The sequence below is a fragment of the Lates calcarifer genome, linkage group LG5, assembly GCF_001640805.2.
Source record: "Lates calcarifer isolate ASB-BC8 linkage group LG5, TLL_Latcal_v3, whole genome shotgun sequence".
Taxonomy (NCBI): Eukaryota; Metazoa; Chordata; class Actinopteri; family Centropomidae; genus Lates; species Lates calcarifer.
In genome coordinates this window covers 16,981,672-17,007,854 of record NC_066837.1, presented here as the reverse complement: position 1 = coordinate 17,007,854, position 26,183 = coordinate 16,981,672, and the positions used below count along the sequence as shown (strand labels likewise).

At 38.5% G+C, this 26,183-nt stretch overlaps 2 protein-coding genes across 4 annotated transcripts; both read left to right on the top strand.

Moving 5' to 3' along the window:
* The first annotated feature begins 10,617 nt into the window (after positions 1 to 10,617).
* Positions 10,618 to 25,052, top strand: LOC108875806 (sialidase-2-like). 3 transcript variants are annotated; one of them, XR_007813270.1, is made up of 3 exons: positions 10,618 to 11,139; positions 11,263 to 12,512; positions 24,464 to 25,052. XR_007813270.1 is itself a non-coding variant. In XM_051070675.1 (2 exons), exons 1-2 carry the CDS (start codon positions 10,939 to 10,941, stop codon positions 22,329 to 22,331), a joined length of 723 nt encoding a protein of 240 aa, XP_050926632.1. In that variant the 5' UTR covers positions 10,618 to 10,938; the 3' UTR covers positions 22,332 to 22,428. The 3 variants fall into 3 exon arrangements, 2 of the variants coding, with proteins under 2 accessions (XP_050926632.1, XP_018520458.1); XM_051070675.1 differs by lacking the exons at positions 11,263 to 12,512; positions 24,464 to 25,052 and adding an exon at positions 21,810 to 22,428; XM_018664942.2 differs by lacking the exons at positions 10,618 to 11,139; positions 11,263 to 12,512; positions 24,464 to 25,052 and adding exons at positions 21,285 to 21,656; positions 21,810 to 22,421.
* On the top strand, positions 22,809 to 24,509 carry LOC108875919 (sialidase-3). Its single transcript, XM_018665128.2, has 2 exons — positions 22,809 to 23,126; positions 23,250 to 24,509. Exons 1-2 carry the CDS (start codon positions 22,926 to 22,928, stop codon positions 24,246 to 24,248), a joined length of 1,200 nt encoding a protein of 399 aa, XP_018520644.1. The 5' UTR covers positions 22,809 to 22,925; the 3' UTR covers positions 24,249 to 24,509.
* Positions 25,053 to 26,183: the final 1,131 nt, after the last annotated feature.

Sequence of the window (26,183 nt, the reverse complement as noted above, 5' to 3'; positions counted from 1 at the left end):
GGGGAGGTAATAAAGATATGATTCACTTGAAGTGCAGGGGCCTTGGATTAATCATTACCAACCTGCAACCTCCAGTTAGAAGAACAGAACAAGGCTCACTACAAAAAATTAAAAAGCTAATATTTGAGCATAAGAAAGAGCAAGTAAGGTTGAAGGGGAATGTGCTTTTATGAGAGTGGAGAGTCATCGAGGGTGGTCCCTTGCTGGATGCTCAGATGGGAGGGCTTGTCAACACAACACAATAGCAGAAAAACAAGTCATCCTGCTCCTCCTAAGCTCTCCCAATTGCTCCAAACCCTTCCTGAGCTGACTAGTACAGTAGAAGGTTAGAGGAGAAGGAGGAGGAGGGGCGATATTCCAGTTTTCAGATAAAATAACAAAATTGCTATTAACACTGACCTTGCCCCTGCCTCCGTCTTACTTTTCCTTCCCCAACTATTTCTGTTTACTTCTCCTTCCCACTATCCAGACCCGAAAACTGATACTTTCACTTTTAGTTATCGGAAACCAGTTCAGACTAGTCAGTTTGAATTCAGTGGCAGCTGCTGACGTAAACATATTTGGAAAGAGTCTGAAGTTGAGATTTTTTAAACCAAATATTCAAGAATTATAAAGCCAGAAATCGTTAATGAGTCCTTCATCTTCCCTTCTCCCGCTCTCTCTCTCGTATCCCTGGCTTGGGTCTCCAGCACCTGTCAGCTCTACTTTTTATGAGCACTGGAGGCAGGAGTGGATACAGAGCAGCAGGACAGAGTGGTTTGGAGGGAGGAGAAGCAAGGAAGTGGGAGGAGGAGAGGAAAGGGGGATATTTGTGATATTTATGAGCTGCAGGGTGGTATACAGTGTAGCATACAGTGCAGCGTTGTATGTCACCATTGAAGCATTCAGGGAATAGCTCGTCCAACAGAACTTGCTTCCTCTTTCATGCTGTACAGGAACACCACAAGTGCCTTCAAGGATGTTTTTCTCAAGTTATCTTCCATCTAAGATTCAGTTAATGACAGTAACTACTCAGCAAGCCTCAGCAAGTTTGGACTCTTAACACTTTACTTTAAATCAGTATGAAACAAGTAAGACTGTGTAAGACTATAAGTATTTGGCCACTACACTTTATATCTAAGTCGAGGCCAGACACTGACTGGGAAGACTGCGTACTTGTGTAACTGTCCAGAAATCAGTCTCATGCCAGTGGATTTTAGATGAGTGAGGTTGGCTTATAAATGCTCAGCTTAACACTGCTACAGTGTCTCAATAAATACTCAACTCACTTTAAATGTTACTGAAACACATTTTAAGGCTTTGTGTTTTTGTTATGAACTATGCTGATTTGTATGTTTGAATCCTGATTGTGCCTGCTTTTAATTTTACATTTACTGAAAATGATCAAAACATATATTCTACCAGGTGACATGGTGGTGCAGTGGTTAGCAGCAAAAAGGTTCACCCAGAGCTTTTCTTTGTGGAGTTTCCATCTTCTCCCTGTGCCTACATGAGTTCTCTCCGGGTACTCCAGCTTTTTTCCAACAGTCCAAAGACATGCAAGTTAGGTTAATTGGTGATGCTAAATTGTCCGTAGGTGTGAATGTGAGTGTCAATGGTTGTTTGTCTCAGTATATCAGCCCTGTGATAGACAGGTGATATGTCCAGAGTGTTGCCAAGTGTCAGCAGGGGTGGGCTCTGGCCAACTCACAACCTGTAACAATAGCCACAAAGATAATGGATGGATGGATGGATGGATAGATAGATAGATGGATTTTCTTCAAATACAAGCAAATCATAAAATATAATTAGATAATTTAAGGTCTGTTTTATTCCACCTCATTACCCCCCAACCTCAGCCCAATTACATGGAATTGATAAGATTCAGACCCACACTTGCTTTCCTGACAATCCTCCTGATAAATTAATAGTCATACTGGCTTAGGCTCTGTTCACTAGTGGGTGGACATTTTCTTAGATTTTCTTTTCACTTCTCTTTTCACTTCTCTTTTCAACTGAACGAAGAGTTCTGCTTCAACAAAAATGAATACCCCTCCCATATGTAAAAACTGCACCACCCGGTCTAATGAAACCCTTAAAATCCTCAAACTTAGATGACCATATAAATACACACCATAGGTTATTAGGCAATATGCTTCAAACACAATCAGGGGAATGTCAAATGGCAGAGATTTTTGATGGAGACAAAAGCTCCATCTACTGCAATGCCCGTAGTCAGGGAGGCTGGTGAGTGGAAGCTGTCAGTGAAAATGATGAAGCTGATTTTCCCACATTGAGCAATGCTACAAAGCTTGTTGAAACTGATTCAGGTTGTCAGGGAAGTGTGGTCTCATTTCCAGCTCAAGATGAAGGTGCAGAGGGTGACCCAAAGTGGCTGCTCTACACTCACCCAAGCAATAAGTCCAAAAGGACTGATTTAGGAGTGTATGTGAGCAAATCCCCAAAGGATCCAAGTAAGTGGAGCAAACCCTGGATCATTAACATTGGACCCAGTGGTTACTCAGACCTGGCTTACATTGGTAATGGTTGGTTTGCATGTCTGGTGGAGTGTGGGGTGAAGAAAGAAACAGAGCAGATAGCCTCTGTGGTTTTTAGGTACAAGGACATCAAGCAATGCCCTACAATGCAATGCATAATGTCATGTCGGTGTTTTAAATGTCCATAAATGACATGACAATCAAAGTTATGCTTGGATGCTCTATACTTTAAAATGATTAACAGCCATTTACAAATACAGTTAACTTTAAGTTGCTTACATTTTCATTTTGTTTTGATTTTCATTTCAGCTCTAACAACCATGACACTTATGTATAATACTGCGCTGACATTTTACTGTACTTCTCAAATGTGTATTTACAAAGATGCTATATTTACCCAGAGGTTGTGTTGTTTATAAAATGTAAAGAGTAAAATACATTTTGACAAATAAATTGAGTTTTAAGAGCTTTCACAACTAATTAGGTGATGGAAACAGCAGGAAAAGTACTTCCTGTTTTTTTGTTGATATTTAACACCATAGCCATTGTGGCAAACATGTTGTCATTCACCAATATCACATGACTATATAAGAATAAACGTTTGGTTTCAGTCAGGAAATGTTCAAGAAGCCATGTTAAAAGAAACCATGTTGACTATCAGTCAGAAAATATTGCTTTTGTTTTTCAACAGCAGAGACGCCAGCACTTTAGCACAATAGCACAGCTTCAATGTGTCTTTTTTAAACCATGATTATTTATTAAGCATGTGAAATTAAAAAAACAAACAAAAAAAAAAAAAAACACTGAAGAACATTTAGGATAAATAAACAGATAGAAAAACAGAGTGATTTCCAGTAGACTGGAGACATGAGGGTTAACTGATCTCATATCATCTTTTCTTTGGCCATGTCCAATCTTGGAGCCTCACTCTGGATTATCCCATTGAACCACCTGCAAAACAAGAGTTGGTGTGAAAGAAAAGTTTCCTAATTGAGATAATAACAATATAAATATTTTGTGAAGCACATATTTCCTCTACCTTAGCCATAGTAAATGTAACATTTTAGTTGTGAGCACAGTACCAGCTGAAGGATGCAAACATCTAACCTTTGAATGAATTCCAGTGAACATGCAGCATCATCTTGGTAGTGAAGGTGAAGGTGAAGTGAGCAGAAGAGACAGCAGCAAGCCCGGACAGAAAAGCTGACTGGACATCGCCGTGAATGACGCACCCCTCAGTGCTCATCATTCAGTGGTGAATACAGCTTCTTAGTGTTTCACCTGAAACTTGACAAAGAAAAACCCATTTCAAATGTTACCGTAACAAAGTAATGTGAACACAAGAAAATGACTCACTCTGTGAAGGATCAGGATCAGAGGTCCAGCTCCTCTCTGCAGTGACACACGTTCAACCCTGTTATAGTCAACTATCACCAACAGTTTCAAACACAGGAGAAGGGTTTGTCCCGTTAAGCCACTTCACAGACCTGTAGTTAGAAGTGGCTAACGTTAGCTGACAAAATACTCCCATAGTGTGTGTTCTCCTGCAGTATTTTTTGTGTGTCAGCTCAGCGCACAGCGTTAGCTAAACAATCCTAAACATAAAGGCTGATGAGTCAAACGATTATCTTGCTGTTGCGACCTTATCAGGACACAGGAGGAGCTGACTGGAGTCGTGATGTATTTTGCCTATTGATACTAATGAGCAAAATCAAAAGGTTCTTACTTTGTAATCTGCAGGACGAAGATGGTGAAAAATTCATCCATTCAAAATGTGGGCTCACATTTTCTTTGTCTTCCCAAAATGCAGTTAAATACAGTACTGTACTGTTTTTGTTCATCCAAGTGATTATACTGTAAAATACCATAAAATAATACTGTAGTAGTGTGACATCAACTTTACAGATAATAAAAACAGTAATGTACTGCATTTACAGATAACGGGATTATACTGTTAGTATCTTCACGTAAATTTACAGCAATTTATTACAGTGTGTTCTGTAGAGAGGATATGAACTTTGTTGGATTATATACACTGATTTATTTTTTATTTTCATCTAGCTGGAGGAAGTTTTAGGACATCCAGTGCTTGATTTCTGAAAGACAAGAAATTAGATGGTGTAAGTTGTCCTCTTCACTGTTTTTTAAAGGGACATAGATTTGAATGTCAGCTGTACAACAATGATAGTGAATATTCATAATTAATAAAGGTTCAAAGGTTTGTAATAAGCTCTATCGTGTCTGTAGTTATGAGCATTTATAATGAGTTATTACAGTAAAGAGTAACTGGTTAACTTTCTGATTAACTACCCTAACTTATATACCAGTCAAATCTGCAACGTAAATATAACTATTTTGCTGGTACTGGAGAGTCTCTGCTTCACAGTCACAACAAGACCTCAGGAAGTCCATTTCCCAGCAGCAGTTTACTATAAAATAGTTACAGCACATAACTCCCTGTCTGGACAGAGCCAGGCTAGCTGTTCCCCTGTCTAAAATCTTTATGCTATGTTTTAAGCTAACTGTGTCCTGGCTCCAGCTCTAGCTCATACTTCATGAGAAATAAGAGTGAAACTGGTCTTATCTGGCTCATGACAACAACAGCGAATAAGCAAACTTCCCTAGGATATCTAACTATTCCTTTAATAACAAACGAGTGTTCCTTGTATTGATGATGTGAAAAAAAAAAAAAAAATCCCCATACAGTTGGTGTACCTTAGTCTATCAGTAAAAAGTACACTGTACACTGTACACTGTTTCAAAAGAAGTGGGAAACTTCTGTTTCCTGTTTCTATTAGTAAAACAGGCAGATTTGGAAAAATAGCTATAGCTCTTATCAAGCTGGCCTTTCTTGCAGGAAAGCTGATAAGATAAAGGCAAATAGCTCCAACAGATGAGTAAGTAAAAAATAAGTAAGTTCTTCAGAACTGAACAAAGAGGTTTAGGCTGAAATAAAAACAAAGACCCCTCCCTCACTCACAAATAGCCACACTGTCCTATAAAACCATCCACAGTCAAACTTTGATGGTTGTAGAGATACACACTGCAGGTTTTTCTTTATCTATTGAGTGATCATTTTATACAAAGACACACACCGTGGACAATGTCATTTTAAGGGATGTCGGACAATACTTATGATTTAATTGTCAAAGGAGAGATCATTGTCCAAATACATGCCCAGCTTTCTGGCTGCAAGTTTGATATTAGTAGACAAGGAGCAAAGACTGTTCTGTAGAGAGGATATGAATTTCATGGGTTAAATACACTGATTCATTTTTTATTTTCATCTAGCTGGAGGAAGTTTTAGGACATTCAGTGCTTGATTTCTGAAAGACAAGAAATCAGGCAGTGTAGGTTGTCCTTTTCCCTGTTTTTTTTAATGGGACATAGATTTGAATGTCAGCTGTACAACAATGATAGTGAATATTGTGTTTGCAGGTCATGTATCATAGTGGAAGCATGTAAATGGAGAACAACAAGGGGCCAAGAATGGAGCCTTGGGAAACACCACAGGTTGGGGGAGGGGGCTCTGAAGAAGAGCCATCGCCAACAATTACTGAAAAAATCAACCCAATTTTTAAGGCAATCCAACAAAATCACCTGATCAGTGGTATCAGACAATTACTAGCATCAGCTATTCCTAATAGACCATTGATTCATAATTAATAAAGGTTCAAAGGTTTGTAATAAGCTCTATCATGTCTGTAGTTTTGAGCATTTATAATGAGTTATTACATTAAAGAGTAACTGGTCCAACTTTCTGATTAACTACCCTAACTTATATATCAGTCAAATCTGCAACGTAAATATAACTATTTTGCTGGTACTGGAGAGTCTCTGCTTCACAGTCACAACAAGACCTCAGTAAGTCCAATGCCCAGCAGCAGTTTACTATAAAATAGTTACAGCACATAACTCCCTGTCTGGACAGAGCCAGGCTAGCTGTTCCCCCTGTCTAAAATCTTTATGCTAAGTGTAATGCTCTCCTTGTGTGTGTGTGTGTGTAGCGGTACACAATTCAGCAATAAGCCAAACTCCATTCAAATGAATACGGGAGTCAGGATATTGCGTTCAAGCTCCAGGTGCTTTATTGGGCAGCAGCTTCATATACAGTCTGAATAGGAGTGAAACTAGAAAACATAAACAAGATACAATAAGATGCATAGTCAAATCACAAGCTGCTGTGTAAACTCCTCATAACTACAATGCATCAGTAAAATAGACTTTCAAGCGCACAGTAGAGCAGCTACTAGATATGTCAGTGGTAGAATGGAAATATACAGAGCTAGAGCTCATTTACACACTTAAAAACTTCCTTAACTCTTACCTATGACAGTGACTAATGAAGATAATACATAACAATGACATATTGTACTGTCAGTACCTTTTGGAGTCTACAGACTACTAACTGTGTCCTGGCTCCAGCTCAAGCTCATACTTCATGAGAAATAAGAGTGATACTGATTGTCTTATCTGGCTCATGACAACAGCAGCAAATAAGCAAACTTCTCTAGAATGTCTAACTTTTCCTTTACAAATGAGTTTTCCTTGTATTGATTGTTGCATAAATGTACAAAATAATCATTGGAAAATCCAGTTTACACTCGTTGAGTGGGGCACCACCATCGGGGATATTAATTTTGATATCAATATTCTGCATTAATATCCACACCGTAAGTTTTCATCAGTCTGATATCTAAGACCAGGGATCTGGCTCACCATTGCAAAGAAACACACAAAACTGCTGGGTCTACAAGTGTATTTACAATTTATTGATTACTAAAGTGAATATAGATATAGAGTGAAAACATGTGAAATAAAAATAAAACAGAAGTGTAAAGATGATCAAACTAGCATGGTGAACTAACAGCAGGTAAAATGAGTAGGGTGATCTGGTGGAGGCAAATCGTTTAGTCTGTAACTGTAATCTATTTGTACTGAATTTGGAGATGTCTATCGATGGTGAAATTAAAGTTTACTTATGTCATCATGAACCCTTGTCACGAACAGAATGTTAAGACCAGCCTGCTGTTTGTTGCGGCAGCTGCAGACTTGGCTGGAATCCAGGCAGCTGGGTTGTGGTGGTAACCATGGAAACACAGGATCCAGGTGGATTCTCCTGGCGGCCGCGTCTCTGGTTAACATGGTGATGGATTCTGCCGGTGTCTCAGCAGTTCAGCTTTAGTTGAGTTGCAGGTTTCATTGCAGGCGGTCGTGTGAGCTGCAGGCCTCTCTTGCGGGTTGAGGAAAAATAATCTCTTATGTAGCCTACTTATTGTTTTCTGGATAACTTTAGAGGAGGCTGGCGTCGGCCAGATAACTCTAAAACTGTCAAAAATCTTCAGAATAAAAACACAGGATTGTCAAAAATTAGTTCTAAGTATTCAGATATTTTTGTTCCTTTGACTTAACTTGACATAGCTTTGTTTAAAGAAATAAAGAATCACTTATGTGTCTAGATAAAAGAAAAAGTTGCTTGCGGAACATGTGGTTTTCTATTCTCTTGAGGATAGTATCAGGTTTACAGGTGGAGTGAGGTGGTCTCAGCCAATCAGGATTCATTGTCCTCACTTTCTTTGTCTCAGTTAGAATGAAATATGATCTCTTAATAAACTCTAAATTATTCATCTGGAATACTTGCGCACATATCACATATTCACCTTCCACCATGATTAAGTAAGACATTGTACAAGATGAGATATAACTTGGTGGTGCTAATACTTAAAGAAAGACAATGCATTAATAAAAACATGGATCAAAACACATTATTTGCAGATCTTAAGACAATTAGCTGATTAGCTGCAAAAGAATAAATTGTGTTCATCATCAGTAATAAAACATTAGAGGATTGTGTGCAAGGTTGTCCTGGAATGTGACGTAATTTCCAAGCAGAGGTCTGGTGTGGAGAAAGATAAACAATGGAGGAGACAGGACCTAGGACCTAGTTTGTTGCAATAGAATGAAGATTTGAAGAACGTTTATTTATAAGTTTCGGATGAACTGGGGTCCATTAGAATAGATTCTCCTGAATGGGCCATATGACCTTTGACCTTTGGCTTGAGAGGAGGAGTTCTGTATCTGCTTCTTATCACACATTGTTGGGGAGGCTGAAGAGAAGATGGGGGTTCAGGTTCCAGGCTGATGTCAGGCTGATGCCAGATGTTGCCACATGATGATGTGAAAAAAAATCCCCACACAGTTGGTGTACCATAGTCTATTTAGTAATCAGTAAAAAGAAAGTTACACTGCTTCAAAAGAAGAGGGACATTTCTGTTTCCTGGACAGAAGGACAGAGGACAATATCAACTGATAAAATAAAGACAAATAGCTCCTACAGATAGCACCGTGGAGTGAATTACAGGAACTGTATCATCTTCTTTAAATTGGTGATTCACATGCCACCCACACCACCCCAATGCTTGTACAAGGTCAATAGCAAAGACTTTGGCGAGATGGGATCTACATTTCAGGTAAATACTACTTGCAGTTAAAGATGTTGCATTCAAGAGTACCATCCAGTATTATGGTCTCGGGTCCAGTTAACTGGAAGTGAATCTACAGGCTTTCAAATATAAACTGAGATCTGGATATCAGCACAGTTGATCTATATACATGCCCAGACTATTGTTTCTGTATTGTGTACCTGTTTAAATATATAGCTTGTTTTTTTAGCAATACCTCTGAGGATATCAATGTCAATCTGTCGGTCAGTCAGCTGCATTGGTCCAGACTGAAATCTCTCATAAGCTACTAGGTGGATCACCAGTCATAGTTCCTAATGACTTGGTGACCTGCTGACTTTTTGTCTAGCACCACCATGAGGTTCACATTTGTGTTGTTGTGCAAAATATCTCAACTAGAAGACAGATTTCCATGAAGTTTGATAAACACAACAATCTGTAATAACTTTGATTAACAGCAGGTCAAAGTTCTAGTTTATCCAGAGCATTGGTGTATGACCAAACATCAGATGACGCATGAACCAGCTGCTTCTCACTCCTTCATTCCGTGCAATATTATTTCAAAGTGTGAAATATCTGTAGTCAATTGAATCATACTGTAATGTATATAGTCCCTGTGTATATTGTTCTCTTGTTTTTAATATGTATATATTGTCTTCTTTATATCTTGTTTTGTATTTTACCAATACTGATGCCTTTTTCTATTTTGCTATCTTTGTATGTCCTGATTGTATGAATCCTGATTGTGCCTGCTTTTAATTTCACATTTACTGAAAATGATCATAACATGTGTTCTACAAGGTGACATGGTGGTGCAGTGGTTAGCAGCAAAAAGGTTCACCCAGGGCCTTTCTTTGTGGAGTTTCCATCTTCTCCCTGTGCCTGCATGAGTTCTCTCCGGGTACTCCAGCTTTTTTCCAACAGTCCAAAGACATGCAAGTTAGGTTAATTGGTGATGCTAAATTGTTCGTAGAGTGTGAATGTGAGTGTCAATGGTTGTTTGTCTCAGTGTGGAAGAGCAATGGCAGATAAAAAACCGCACCAACAAGGCCCGTCTCTGCTACATTACAAGCAAGGATCTTGGACAAAACTGGAGTGAAGTGACAGATTTGACATACACACTGGGCGAAATTAAGAACTGGGCCACATTTGCTGTTGGGCCAGGCCATGGTCTTCAAATGAAGAAGGGTAGATTGATTGTTCCTGTCTATGCTTATGTTTGCAGCAGCTCAAGCAAGTCTAATGAGGCTACTTCATATGCATTCGCCCTGTACAGTGAAGATAGGGGCAGCACATGGAAGTTAGGCCAAATGCTTCAAACACAATCAGGGGAATGTCAAATGGCAGAGATTTTTGATGGAGACAAAAGCTCCATCTACTGCAATGCCTGTAGTCAGGGAGGCTGAAAAGTCCAAAAGGACTGGAGTGTATGTGATGAATTTACTGTATATAATGGCATATGTTCTTCAAATACAAGTAAATAATAAAAAACAATAATATAACATTTTAAGAGGAACGCTGAAAGATGAATTCTCTGGTGTGAAGACAATTATGGTAAACAAATCCAATCAGCTCTGTCATTGTTGGCTGAATTACATATGAATTACAGTATTACTTTCAACTCCATCAAAATTGCTTTGTTTTAGGAAATTAAGTAATTTCTTGTCAAGGATCAATAAAGTACTATTCTATTCTTTTATTTTCACACCTCTGAATAATATCTTTTCCAGTGGTCAGAACTCAAAACAGTGGCAGAAAAGGCAAAACTTAATGATTACTGTCCTATGAACCCCTGCCCTGTGTATGTGGAAGAAACACTTTTCCTGTTTTTCATCCGAGTTTTGTTCCAATAAAAATAACACCCCTCCCTTGCTCACACACATGTCCACCCAGTCTCAGGAAAGCCTATAAACCCTCCGGCTTCGATGACCATAGAAATACACACTGCAAGTCTTTCTTTTTTACTTACTGAGTGATCATTTTACACACAGATACCAGCCATGGACAACATACAGACGAAGACTGTGGATGTCTTTAAATCTGTTGTGTACAGGATTCCTGCTCTTTTCTACGACAGAAACAGTGAAACTCTTCTAGCTTTTGCAGAGCAGAGGGAGACTGCAGATGATGCCAGTACAAAGAACCTGGTTATGAGAAGAGGAACGCTGAAGGATGAATCCTCTGGTGCAAAGACAATTGAGGTAAACAAATCCAATCAACTCTGTCATTGTTGGCTGAATTACATGTGAATATACAGTATTACTTTCAAGTCCATCAAAATTGCTTTGTTTTATTTACACACCTCTGAATAATATCTTTTCAAGTGGTCGGAGTTCAAAATAGTGGAAAAGGCAAAACTTCTAAACTGCCGTCCTATGAACCCCTGCCCAGTGTTTGAGAAGAACACCAACACACTTTTCCTGTTTTTCATCTGCGTTGAGGATGGTGTGACAGAGCAATGGCAGATAAAAAACTGCACCAACAAGGCCCGTCTCTGCTACATCACAAGCGAGGATCTTGGACAAACCTGGAGTGATATGAGAGATTTGACAGACAAACTGGATGAAATTAAGAACTGGGCCACATTTGCTGTTGGGCCAGGCCATGGTCTTCAAATGAAGACAGGTAGATTGATTGTTCCTGTTCATGCTTATGCTTGTGTTTGTGCTTCCCACTCTTCCTGCTGTTGTAACATAATGTGTATGTGTATGTGTTCATGTTCGTGTACGTGTACGTGTACGTGTACGTGTACATGCTCTGCTCCGAATGCTCTTGCCCTGTACAGTGATGATAGGGGCAGCACATGGAAGTTAGGCAAAATGTTTCAAACACAATCAGGGGAATGTCAAATGGCAGAGATTTTTGATGGAGACAAAAGCTCCATCTACTGCAATGCTCGTAGTCAGGGATGCTGTCGAGTGGAAGCTATCAGTGAAAATGGTGGAGCTGATTTTCACACATTGTGCAATGCTACAAAGCTTGTTGAAACTTGTTCAGGTTGTCAGGGAAGTGTGGTCTCATTTCCAGCTCAAGGTGAAGGTGCAGATGCAGAGGGTGACCCAAAGTGGCTGATCTACACTCACCCATGTGATCCGTGCAAAAGATTTAATTTAGGAGTGTATGTGAACAAATCCCCAAAGGATCCAAGTAAGTGGAGCAAACCCTGGATCATTAACAGTGGACCCAGTGGTTACTCAGACCTGGCTTACATTGGTAATGGTTGGTTTGCATGTCTGATGGAGCGTGGGGTGAAGAAAGAAACAGAGCAGATAGCCTCTGTGGTTTTTAGCTACGATGACATCAAGCAATGCCCTACAATGCAATGTATAATGTCATGTCAGTGTTTTAAATGTCCGTAAATGACATGACAATCAAAGTTATGCTTGGATGCTCTGTACTTTAAAATGATTAACAGCCATTTACAAATACAATTAACTTTAAGTTGCTTACGTTTTCATTTTGTTTTGATTTTGATTTCAGCTCTAACAACCATGACACTTATGTATAATACTGTGCTGATATTTTGTTGCACTTTTCAAATGTGTATTTACAAAGATGCTACATTTACCCAGAGGTTGTGTTGTTTATAAAATGTAAAGAGCAAAATACATTTTGACAAATAAATTGAGTTTTAAGAGCTTTCACAACTAATTAGGTGATGGAAACAGCAGGAAAAGTACTTCCTGCTTTTTGTTGATATTTAACACCATAGCCATTGTGGCAAACATGTTGTCATTCATCAACATCACATGACTATATAAGAATAAACGCTTGGTTTCAGTCAGGAAATGTTCAAGAAGCCATGTTAAAAGAAACCATGTTGACTATCAGTCAGAAAATATTGCTTTTGTTTTTCATGGGAGAATGATCTCGACCAGACCGGAAACTGAAATATTTTCACTTTTTACAGCAATAATTGTAATTACTGTTTTTTATTTTTTGTTTGATTTCTTTTGTTTCTCTCAAAATATATATTTTTTTTACCTTGTGACACTTGTGACAAACCTAAAGTGTGCTGTTGATAAATGTCACTTCAGTCATTACTGAAACACATTTAAAGGCTTTGTGTTATGATGTATGCTGAATTATATGTTTGAATCCTGGTTATTTTTCATTGTACCACAGTTCAACCCGTTAAAAAATTGAACAATGAAATGAACAATGTTCAGAAATGAACAATGTTTAGGCTGAAATAAAAAATTTTTTTACAAAAAACCCCTCCCTCACCTACTAACTGCAACATCCAGTTTTATAAAACCCTCAGCAGTCAAACTTTGATGATTGAGATACATACTGCAGGTTTTTCTTTATCTATTGAGTGATAACTTTAAGGACAGTGTAAATTTAAGGGATGTCCAACCACAGAAAAACACTGTCTTAAAATCTCATGGATACAGAATTCCTGCTCTTTCCCACAATAGACAAAGTAAAACTCTTCTAGCCTTTTCAGAGGTTGGAGATCATATCACAACAAAAATGCTAGTTTTGAAAACAGGAAAGCTGATAGAGGAATCCACAAATGTGAGCATAATTAAACAAACCCCAGTGTTGTTTCATGGCTTAATTACAAGTGACATTTTCCTGTTTTATCCGCAGTGAAGACGCTATCTCAGAGCAGTGGTAGATACAAAATTGCACCAACAAGGCCCATCTCTGCTACATCACAAGCAAAAATCTTGGACAAAGGCGGAGCAAGGTGACAAATTTGTCTGACAAACTACATAAAATTAAGAACTGGGCCTTATTTGCTGTTGCGCCAGGCCATTGTCAATCACAGTAACTTTGGTCTCTTCTGAGGATTTTCCAGTAACAAGGAGGACAAGGAACTGATGGTCTGCCAAAAACAAAAGCAGGAGGAAACAAGACACAATGATGTATAATGCATGCGTGATCCACTCAAGGTAAGTGCAAGAGATGAAGAACCTAATTTTTGAAATTTTCCTCAGTTGGTCGAGGCATGATGGACAATACTTGTGATTTAATTGTCAAGGAGAGATCATTGTCCAAATATACGCCCAGCTTTCTGGCTGCAAGTTTGATATTAGTAGACAAGGAGCCAAGACTGCACTGTAACAAATTTTTCTGTAAAATAATGGTAAAGTACTGGCAGCAGAGACACCAGCACTTTACCGTTATTTTACAGTACTCATACTGTAAAATTATTTTACGGCTCATAGTTATAGTGAAATACAGAATATTTCTGTATTTTTATCAATTTACAGTAAAGTACTGGCAGCAGAGACGCCAGCACTTTAGCACAATAGCACAGCTTCAATGTGTCTTTTTTAAACCATGATTATTTATTAAGCATGTGAAATTAAAAAAACAAACAAACAAAAAAAAAAAAAAACACTGAAGAACATTTAGGATAAATAAACAGATAGAAAAACAGAGTGATTTCCAGTAGACTGGAGACATGAGGGTTAACTGATCTCATATCATCTTTTCTTTGGCCATGTCCAATCTTGGAGCCTCACTCTGGATTATCCCATTGAACCACCTGCAAAACAAGAGTTGGTGTGAAAGAAAAGTTTCCTAATTGAGATAATAACAATATAAATATTTTGTGAAGCACATATTTCCTCTACCTTAGCCATAGTAAATGTAACATTTTAGTTGTGAGCACAGTACCAGCTGAAGGATGCAAACATCTAACCTTTGAATGAATTCCAGTGAACATGCAGCATCATCTTGGTAGTGAAGGTGAAGGTGAAGTGAGCAGAAGAGACAGCAGCAAGCCCGGACAGAAAAGCTGACTGGACATCGCCGTGAATGACGCACCCCTCAGTGCTCATCATTCAGTGGTGAATACAGCTTCTTAGTGTTTCACCTGAAACTTGACAAAGAAAAACCCATTTCAAATGTTACCGTAACAAAGTAATGTGAACACAAGAAAATGACTCACTCTGTGAAGGATCAGGATCAGAGGTCCAGCTCCTCTCTGCAGTGACACACGTTCAACCCTGTTATAGTCAACTATCACCAACAGTTTCAAACACAGGAGAAGGGTTTGTCCCGTTAAGCCACTTCACAGACCTGTAGTTAGAAGTGGCTAACGTTAGCTGACAAAATACTCCCATAGTGTGTGTTCTCCTGCAGTATTTTTTGTGTGTCAGCTCAGCGCACAGCGTTAGCTAAACAATCCTAAACATAAAGGCTGATGAGTCAAACGATTATCTTGCTGTTGGGACCTTATCAGGACACAGGAGGAGCTGACTGGAGTCGTGATGTATTTTGCCTATTGATACTAATGAGCAAAATCAAAAGGTTCTTACTTTGTAATCTGCAGGACGAAGATGGTGAAAAATTCATCCATTCAAAATGTGGGCTCACATTTTCTTTGTCTTCCCAAAATGCAGTTAAATACAGTACTGTACTGTTTTTGTTCATCCAAGTGATTATACTGTAAAATACCGTAAAATAATACTGTAGTAGTGTGACATCAACTTTACAGATAATAAAAACAGTAATGTACTGCATTTACAGATAACGGGATTATACTGTTAGTATCTTCACGTAAATTTACAGCAATTTATTACAGTGTGTTCTGTAGAGAGGATATGAACTTTGTTGGATTATATACACTGATTTATTTTTTATTTTCATCTAGCTGGAGGAAGTTTTAGGACATCCAGTGCTTGATTTCTGAAAGACAAGAAATTAGATGGTGTAAGTTGTCCTCTTCACTGTTTTTTAAAGGGACATAGATTTGAATGTCAGCTGTACAACAATGATAGTGAATATTCATAATTAATAAAGGTTCAAAGGTTTGTAATAAGCTCTATCGTGTCTGTAGTTATGAGCATTTATAATGAGTTATTACAGTAAAGAGTAACTGGTTAACTTTCTGATTAACTACCCTAACTTATATACCAGTCAAATCTGCAACGTAAATATAACTATTTTGCTGGTACTGGAGAGTCTCTGCTTCACAGTCACAACAAGACCTCAGGAAGTCCATTTCCCAGCAGCAGTTTACTATAAAATAGTTACAGCACATAACTCCCTGTCTGGACAGAGCCAGGCTAGCTGTTCCCCTGTCTAAAATCTTTATGCTATGTTTTAAGCTAACTGTGTCCTGGCTCCAGCTCTAGCTCATACTTCATGAGAAATAAGAGTGAAACTGGTCTTATCTGGCTCATGACAACAACAGCGAATAAGCAAACTTCCCTAGGATATCTAACTATTCCTTTAATAACAAACGAGTGTTCCTTGTATTGATGATGTGAAAAAAAAAAAAAAAAATCCCCATACAGTTGGTGTACCTTAGTCTATCAGTAAAAAGTACACTGTACACTGTACACTGTTTCAAAAGAAGTGGGAAACTTCTGTTTCCTGTTTTTATTAGTAAAACAGGCAGATTTGGAAAAATAGCTATAGCTCTTATCAAGCTGGCCTTTCTTGCAGGAAAGCTGATAAGATAAAGGCAAATAGCTCCAACAGATGAGTAAGTAAAAAATAAGTAAGTTCTTCAGAACTGAACAAAGAGGTTTAGGCTGAAATAAAAACAAAGACCCCTCCCTCACTCACAAATAGCCACACTGTCCTATAAAACCATCCGCAGTCAAACTTTGTGGTTGTAGAGATACACACTGCAGGTTTTTCTTTATCTATTGAGTGATCATTTTATACAAAGACACACACCGTGGACAATGTCATTTTAAGGGATGTCGGACAATACTTATGATTTAATTGTCAAAGGAGAGATCATTGTCCAAATACATGCCCAGCTTTCTGGCTGCAAGTTTGATATTAGTAGACAAGGAGCAAAGACTGTTCTGTAGAGAGGATATGAATTTCGTGGGTTAAATACACTGATTCATTTTTTATTTTCATCTAGCTGGAGGAAGTTTTAGGACATTCAGTGCTTGATTTCTGAAAGACAAGAAATCAGGCAGTGTAGGTTGTCCTTTTCCCTGTTTTTTTTAATGGGACATAGATTTGAATGTCAGCTGTACAACAATGATAGTGAATATTGTGTTTGCAGGTCATGTATCATAGTGGAAGCATGTAAATGGAGAACAACAAGGGGCCAAGAATGGAGCCTTGGGAAACACCACAGGTTGGGGGAGGGGGCTCTGAAGAAGAGCCATCACCAACAATTACTGAAAAAATCAACCCAATTTTTAAGGCAATCCAACAAAATCACCTGATCAGTGGTATCAGACAATTACTAGCATCAGCTATTCCTAATAGACCATTGATTCATAATTAATAAAGGTTCAAAGGTTTGTAATAAGCTCTATCATGTCTGTAGTTTTGAGCATTTATAATGAGTTATTACATTAAAGAGTAACTGGTCCAACTTTCTGATTAACTACCCTAACTTATATATCAGTCAAATCTGCAACGTAAATATAACTATTTTGCTGGTACTGGAGAGTCTCTGCTTCACAGTCACAACAAGACCTCAGTAAGTCCAATGCCCAGCAGCAGTTTACTATAAAATAGTTACAGCACATAACTCCCTGTCTGGACAGAGCCAGGCTAGCTGTTCCCCCTGTCTAAAATCTTTATGCTAAGTGTAATGCTCTCCTTGTGTGTGTGTGTGTGTAGCGGTACACAATTCAGCAGTAAGCCAAACTCCATTCAAATGAATACGGGAGTCAGGATATTGCGTTCAAGCTCCAGGTGCTTTATTGGGCAGCAGCTTCATATACAGTCTGAATAGGAGTGAAACTAGAAAACATAAACAAGATACAATAAGATGCATAGTCAAATCACAAGCTGCTGTGTAAACTCCTCATAACTACAATGCATCAGTAAAATAGACTTTCAAGCGCACAGTAGAGCAGCTACTAGATATGTCAGTGGTAGAATGGAAATATACAGAGCTAGAGCTCATTTACACACTTAAAAACTTCCTTAACTCATACCTATGACAGTGACTAATGAAGATAATACATAACAATGACATATTGTACTGTCAGTACCTTTTGGAGTCTACAGACTACTAACTGTGTCCTGGCTCCAGCTCAAGCTCATACTTCATGAGAAATAAGAGTGATACTGATTGTCTTATCTGGCTCATGACAACAGCAGCAAATATGCAAACTTCTCTAGAATGTCTAACTTTTCCTTTACAAATGAGTTTTGCTTGTATTGATTGTTGCATAAATGTACAAAATAATCATTGGAAAATCCAGTTTACACTCGTTGAGTGGGGCACCACCATCGGGGATATTAATTTTGATATCAATATTCTGCATTAATATCCACACCGTAAGTTTTCATCAGTCTGATATCTAAGACCAGGGATCTGGCTCACCATTGCAAAGAAACACACAAAACTGCTGGGTCTACAAGTGTATTTACAATTTATTGATTACTAAAGTGAATATAGATATAGAGTGAAAACATGTGAAATAAAAATAAAACAGAAGTGTAAAGATGATCAAACTAGCATGGTGAACTAACAGCAGGTAAAATGAGTAGGGTGATCTGGTGGAGGCAAATCGTTTAGTCTGTAACTGTAATCTATTTGTACTGAATTTGGAGATGTCTATCGATGGTGAAATTAAAGTTTACTTATGTCATCATGAACCCTTGTCACGAACAGAATGTTAAGACCAGCCTGCTGTTTGTTGCGGCAGCTGCAGACTTGGCTGGAATCCAGGCAGCTGGGTTGTGGTGGTAACCATGGAAACACAGGATCCAGGTGGATTCTCCTGGCGGCCGCGTCTCTGGTTAACATGGTGATGGATTCTGCCGGTGTCTCAGCAGTTCAGCTTTAGTTGAGTTGCAGGTTTCATTGCAGGCGGTCGTGTGAGCTGCAGGCCTCTCTTGCGGGTTGAGGAAAAATAATCTCTTACGTAGCCTACTTATTGTTTTCTGGATAACTTTAGAGGAGGCTGGCGTCGGCCAGATAACTCTAAAACTGTCAAAAATCTTCAGAATAAAAACACAGGATTGTCAAAAATTAGTTCTAAGTATTCAGATATTTTTGTTCCTTTGACTTAACTTGACATAGCTTTGTTTAAAGAAATAAAGAATCACTTATGTGTCTAGATAAAAGAAAAAGTTGCTTGCGGAACATGTGGTTTTCTATTCTCTTGAGGATAGTATCAGGTTTACAGGTGGAGTGAGGTGGTCTCAGCCAATCAGGATTCATTGTCCTCACTTTCTTTGTCTCAGTTAGAATGAAATATGATCTCTTAATAAACTCTAAATTATTCATCTGGAATACTTGCGCACATATCACATATTCACCTTCCACCATGATTAAGTAAGACATTGTACAAGATGAGATATAACTTGGTGGTGCTAATACTTAAAGAAAGACAATGCATTAATAAAAACATGGATCAAAACACATTATTTGCAGATCTTAAGACAATTAGCTGATTAGCTGCAAAAGAATAAATTGTGTTCATCATCAGTAATAAAACATTAGAGGATTGTGTGCAAGGTTGTCCTGGAATGTGACGTAATTTCCAAGCAGAGGTCTGGTGTGGAGAAAGATAAACAATGGAGGAGACAGGACCTAGGACCTAGTTTGTTGCAATAGAATGAAGATTTGAAGAACGTTTATTTATAAGTTTCGGATGAACTGGGGTCCATTAGAATAGATTCTCCTGAATGGGCCATATGACCTTTGACCTTTGGCTTGAGAGGAGGAGTTCTGTATCTGCTTCTTATCACAGATTGTTGGGGAGGTTGAAGAGAAGATGGGGGTTCAGGTTCCAGGCTGATGTCAGGCTGATGCCAGATGTTGCCACATGATGATGTGAAAAAAAATCCCCACACAGTTGGTGTACCATAGTCTATTTAGTAATCAGTAAAAAGAAAGTTACACTGCTTCAAAAGAAGAGGGACATTTCTGTTTCCTGGACAGAAGGACAGAGGACAATATCAACTGATAAAATAAAGACAAATAGCTCCTACAGATAGCACCGTGGAGTGAATTACAGGAACTGTATCATCTTCTTTAAATTGGTGATTCACATGCCACCCACACCACCCCAATGCTTGTACAAGGTCAATAGCAAAGACTTTGGCGAGATGGGATCTACATTTCAGGTAAATACTACTTGCAGTTAAAGATGTTGCATTCAAGAGTACCATCCAGTATTATGGTCTCGGGTCCAGTTAACTGGAAGTGAATCTACAGGCTTTCAAATATAAACTGAGATCTGGATATCAGCACAATTGATCTATATACATGCCCAGACTATTGTTTCTGTATTGTGTACCTGTTTAAATATATAGCTTGTTTTTTTAGCAATACCTCTGAGGATATCAATGTCAATCTGTCGGTCAGTCAGCTGCATTGGTCCAGACTGAAATCTCTCATAAGCTACTAGGTGGATCACCAGTCATAGTTCCTAATGACTTGGTGACCTGCTGACTTTTTGTCTAGCACCACCATGAGGTTCACATTTGTGTTGTTGTGCAAAATATCTCAACTAGAAGACAGATTTCCATGACGTTTGATAAACACAACAATCTGTAATAACTTTGATTAACAGCAGGTCAAAGTTCTAGTTTATCCAGTGCATTGGTGTATGACCAAACATCAGATGACGCATGAACCAGCTGCTTCTCACTCCTTCATTCCGTGCAATATTATTTCAAAGTGTGAAATATCTGTAGTCAATTGAATCGTACTGTAATGTGTATAGTCCCTGTGTATATTGTTCTCTTGTTTTTAATATGTATATATTGTCTTCTTTATATCTTGTTTTGTATTTTACCAATACTGATGCCTTTTTCTATTTTGCTATCTTTGTATGTTTGAATCCTGATTGTGCCTGCTTTTAATTTCACATTTACTGAAAATGATCATAACATGTGTTCTACAAGGTGACATGGTGGTGCAGTGGTTAGCAGCAAAAAGGTTCACCCAGGGCCTTTCTTTGTGGAGTTTCCATCTTCTCCCTGTGCCTGCATGAGTTCTCTCCAGGTACTCCAGCTTTTTTCCAACAGTCCAAAGACATGCAAGTTAGGTTAATTGGTGATGCTAAATTGTTCGTAGAGTGTGAATGTGAGTGTCAATGGTTGTTTGTCTCAGTATGTCAGCCCTGTGATAAACTGTTGATATGTCCAGGGTGTCGCCAAGTGTCAGCTGGGATGGGCTCTGGCCAACTCGCAACCCGTAACAATAAGCAGTATAGATAATAGTAATGGATGGATGTTCTTCAAATACAAGCAAATCATAAAATATAATCAAATAATTTAAGGTCTGTTTTATTCCACCTCATTACCCCCCACCCCCCAGCCCAACCACAGGAAACTGATAGGATTCTGACCCAAACTTGCTTTCCTGAGATTCCTCCTGATAAGTTAATAATCATATTGGTTTAGGCTCTGTTCACTAGTAGGTGGACATTTTCTTGTATTTTCTTTTCACTGAACAGAGAGTTCTGCTCCAACAAAAATATATACCCCTCCCATACTCAAAAACTGTACCACCTTATAAAACCCTCAAAATCCTCAAACTTAGATGACCATAGAGATACACACTGTCAGTCTTTCTTTTTTACTTACTGAGTGATCATTTTACACACGGACACCAGCCATGGCCAACACACAGACAAAAACTGTGGATGTCTTTAAATCTGTTGTCTACAGGATTCCTGCTCTTTTCTACGAGACAGAAAGTAACACTCTTCTAGCCTTTGCAGAGCAGAGGGAGACAGAAGCTAATTGCACTGCGAAAGAGCTGGTTATGAGAAGAGGAACACTGAAAGATGAATCCCCTGGTGTGAAGACAATTGAGGTAAACAAATCCCATAACCTGTGTCATTGTTGGCTGAATTACATGTGAATATACAGTATTTATACAGTATTATATAGTATATACAGTATTTATTTCAATTCAATTAAAAATGCTTTGTTTTATTTACACACCTCTGAATAATATCTTTTTCAGTGGTCAGAGCTCAAAACAGTGGTGGAAAAGGCAAAACTTGACAACTACCGTCCTCTGAACCCCTGCCCAGTGTTTGAGAAGAACACGAAAACACTTTTCCTGTTTTTCATTTGCGTTGAAGATCGTGTGGAAGAGCAATGGCAGATAAAAAACCGCACCAACAAGGCCCGTCTCTGCTACATTACAAGCGAGGATCTTGGACAAAACTGGAGTGAAGTGACAGATTTGACATACACACTGGGCGAAATTAAGAACTGGGCCACATTTGCTGTTGGGCCAGGCCATGGTCTTCAAATGAAGAAGGGTAGATTGATTGTTCCTGTCTATGCTTATGTTTGCAGCAGCTCAAGCAAGTCTAATGAGGCTACTTCATATGCATTCGCCCTGTACAGTGATGATAGGGGCAGCACATGGAAGTTAGGCCAAATGCTTCAAACACAATCAGGGGAATGTCAAATGGCAGAGATTTTTGATGGAGACAAAAGCTCCATCTACTGCAATGCCTGTAGTCAGGGAGGCTGAAAAGTCCAAAAGGACTGGAGTGTATGTGATGAATTTACTGTATATAATGGCATATGTTCTTCAAATACAAGTAAATAATAAAAAACAATAATATAACATTTTAAGAGGAACGCTGAAAGATGAATTCTCTGGTGTGAAGACAATTATGGTAAACAAATCCAATCAGCTCTGTCATTGTTGGCTGAATTACATATGAATTACAGTATTACTTTCAACTCCATCAAAATTGCTTTGTTTTAGGAAATTAAGTAATTTCTTGTCAAGGATCAATAAAGTACTATTCTATTCTTTTATTTTCACACCTCTGAATAATATCTTTTCCAGTGGTCAGAACTCAAAACAGTGGCGGAAAAGGCAAAACTTAATGATTACTGTCCTATGAACCCCTGCCCTGTGTATGTGGAAGAAACACTTTTCCTGTTTTTCATCCGAGTTTTGTTCCAATAAAAATAACACCCCTCCCTTGCTCACACACATGTCCACCCAGTCTCAGGAAAGCCTATAAACCCTCCGGCTTCGATGACCATAGAAATACACACTGCAAGTCTTTCTTTTTTACTTACTGAGTGATCATTTTACACACAGATACCAGCCATGGACAACATACAGACGAAAACTGTGGATGTCTTTAAATCTGTTGTGTACAGGATTCCTGCTCTTTTCTACGACAGAAACAGTGAAACTCTTCTAGCTTTTGCAGAGCAGAGGGAGACTGCAGATGATGCCAGTACAAAGAACCTGGTTATGAGTAGAGGAACGCTGAAGGATGAATCCTCTGGTGCAAAGACAATTGAGGTAAACAAATCCAATCAACTCTGTCATTGTTGGCTGAATTACATGTGAATATACAGTATTACTTTCAAGTCCATCAAAATTGCTTTGTTTTATTTACACACCTCTGAATAATATCTTTTCAAGTGGTCGGAGTTCAAAATAGTGGAAAAGGCAAAACTTGACAACTACCGTCCTATGAACCCCTGCCCAGTGTTTGAGAAGAACACCAACACACTTTTCCTGTTTTTCATCTGCGTTGAGGATGGTGTGACAGAGCAATGGCAGATAAAAAACTGCACCAACAAGGCCCGTCTCTGCTACATCACAAGCACTGATCTTGGACAAACCTGGAGTGAAGAAGGTGTGACAGAGTTGACAGACAAACTGGACGAAATTAAGAACTGGAAAACATTTGCTGTTGGGCCAGGCCATGGTCTTCAAATGAAGAAGGGTAGATTGATTGTTCCTGTTCATGCTTATGCTTGTGTTTGTGCTCCCTGCTCTTCCTGCTGTTGTTACATAACGTGTATGTGTTCGTGTACGTGCTCTGCTCCGAATGCTCTTGCCCTGTACAGCGATGATAGGGGCAGCACATGGAAGTTAGGCAAAATGTTTCAATCACAATCAGGGGAATGTCAAATGGCAGAGATTTTTGATGGAGACAAAAGCTCCATCTACTGCAATGCTCGTAGTCAGGGATGCTGTCGAGTGGAAGCTGTCAGTGAAAATGGTGGAGCTGATTTTCACACATTGAGCAATGCTACAAAGCTTGTTGAAACTCATTCAGGTTGTCAGGGAAGTGTGGTCTCATTTCCAGCTCAAGATGAAGGTGCAGAGGGTGACCCAAAGTGGCTGCTCTACACTCACCCATGTGATCCGTGCAAAAGATTTAATTTAGGAGTGTATGTGAACAAATCCCCAAAGGATCCAAGTAAGTGGAGCAAACCCTGGATCATTAACAGTGGACCCAGTGGTTACTCAGACCTGGCTTACATTGGTAATGGTTGGTTTGCATGTCTGGTGGAGTGTGGGGTGAAGAAAGAAACAGAGCAGATAGCCTCTGTGGTTTTTAGCTACGATGACATCAAGCAATCCACTACAATGCAATGTATAATGTCATGTCAGTGTTTTAAATGTCCGTAAATGACATGACAATCAAAGTTATGCTTGGATGCTCTGTACTTTAAAATGATTAACAGCCATTTACAAATACAGTTAACTTTAAGTTGCTTACATTTTCATTTTGTTTTGATTTTGATTTCAGCTCTAACAACCATGACACTTATGTATAATACTGTGCTGATATTTTGTTGCACTTTTCAAATGTGTATTTACAAAGATGCTATATTTACCCAGAGGTTGTGTTGTTTATAAAATGTAAAGAGCAAAATACATTTTGACAAATACATTGAGTTTTAAGAACTTTCACAACTAATTAGGTGATGGAAACAGCAGGAAAAGTACTTCCTGCTTTTTGTTGATATTTAACACCATAGCCATTGTGGCAAACATGTTGTCATTCATCAACATCACATGACTATATAAGAATAAATGCTTGGTTTCAGTCAGGAAATGTTCAAGAAGCCATGTTAAAAGAAACCATGTTGACTATCAGTCAGAAAATATTGCTTTTGTTTTTCATGGGAGAATGATCTCGACCAGACCGGAAACTGAAATATTTTCACTTTTTACAGCAATAATTGTAATTACTGTTTTTATTTTTTGTTTGATTTTTTTGTTTCTCTCAAAATATTTTTTTTTTTACCTTGTGACACTTGTGACAAACCTAAAGTGTGCTGTTGATAAATGTCACTTCAGTCATTACTGAAACATTTAAAGGCTTTGTGTTATGATGTATGCTGAATTATATGTTTGAATCCTGGTTATTTTTCATTGTACCACAGTTCAACCCGTTAAAAAATTAGTCATTCCTTCAGAAATGAACAATGTTTAGGCTGAAATAAAAAATTTTTTTACAAAAAACCCCTCCCTCACCTACTAACTGCAACATCCAGCTTTATAAAACCCTCAGCAGTCAAACTTTGATGATTGAGATACATACTGCAGGTTTTTCTTTATCTATTGAGTGATAACTTTAAGGACAGTGTAACTTTAAGGGATGTCCAACCACAGAAAAACACTGTCTTAAAATCTCATGGATACAGAATTCCTGCTCTTTCCCACAATAGACAAAGTAAAACTCTTCTAGCCTTTTCAGAGGTTGGAGATCATATCACAACAAAAATGCTAGTTTTGAAAACAGGAAAGCTGATAGAGGAATCCACAAATGTGAGCATAATTAAACAAACCCCAGTGTTGTTTCATGGCTTAATTACAAGTGACATTTTCCTGTTTTATCCGCAGTGAAGACGCTATCTCAGAGCAGTGGTAGATACAAAATTGCACCAACAAGGCCCATCTCTGCTACATCACAAGCAAAAATCTTGGACAAAGGCGGAGCAAGGTGACAAATTTGTCTGACAAACTACGCAAAATTAAGAACTGGGCCTTATTTGCTGTTGCGCCAGGCCATTGTCAATCACAGTAACTTTGGTCTCTTCTGAGGATTTTCCAGTAACAAGGAGGACAAGGAACTGATGGTCTGCCAAAAACAAAAGCAGGAGGAAACAAGACACAATGATGTATAATGCATGCGTGATCCACTCAAGGTAAGTGCAAGAGATGAAGAACCTAATTTTTGAAATTTTCCTCAGTTGGTCGAGGCATGATGGACAATACTTGTGATTTAATTGTCAAGGAGAGATCATTGTCCAAATATACGCCCAGCTTTCTGGCTGCAAGTTTGATATTAGTAGACAAGGAGCCAAGACTGCACTGTAACAAATTTTTCTGTAAAATAATGGTAAAGTACTGGCAGCAGAGACACCAGCACTTTACCGTTATTTTACAGTACTCATACTGTAAAATTATTTTACGGCTCATAGTTATAGTGACATACAGAATATTTCTGTATTTTTATCAATTTACAGTAAAGTACTGGCAGCAGAGACGCCAGCACTTTAGCACAATAGCACAGCTTCAATGTGTCTTTTTTAAACCATGATTATTTATTAAGCA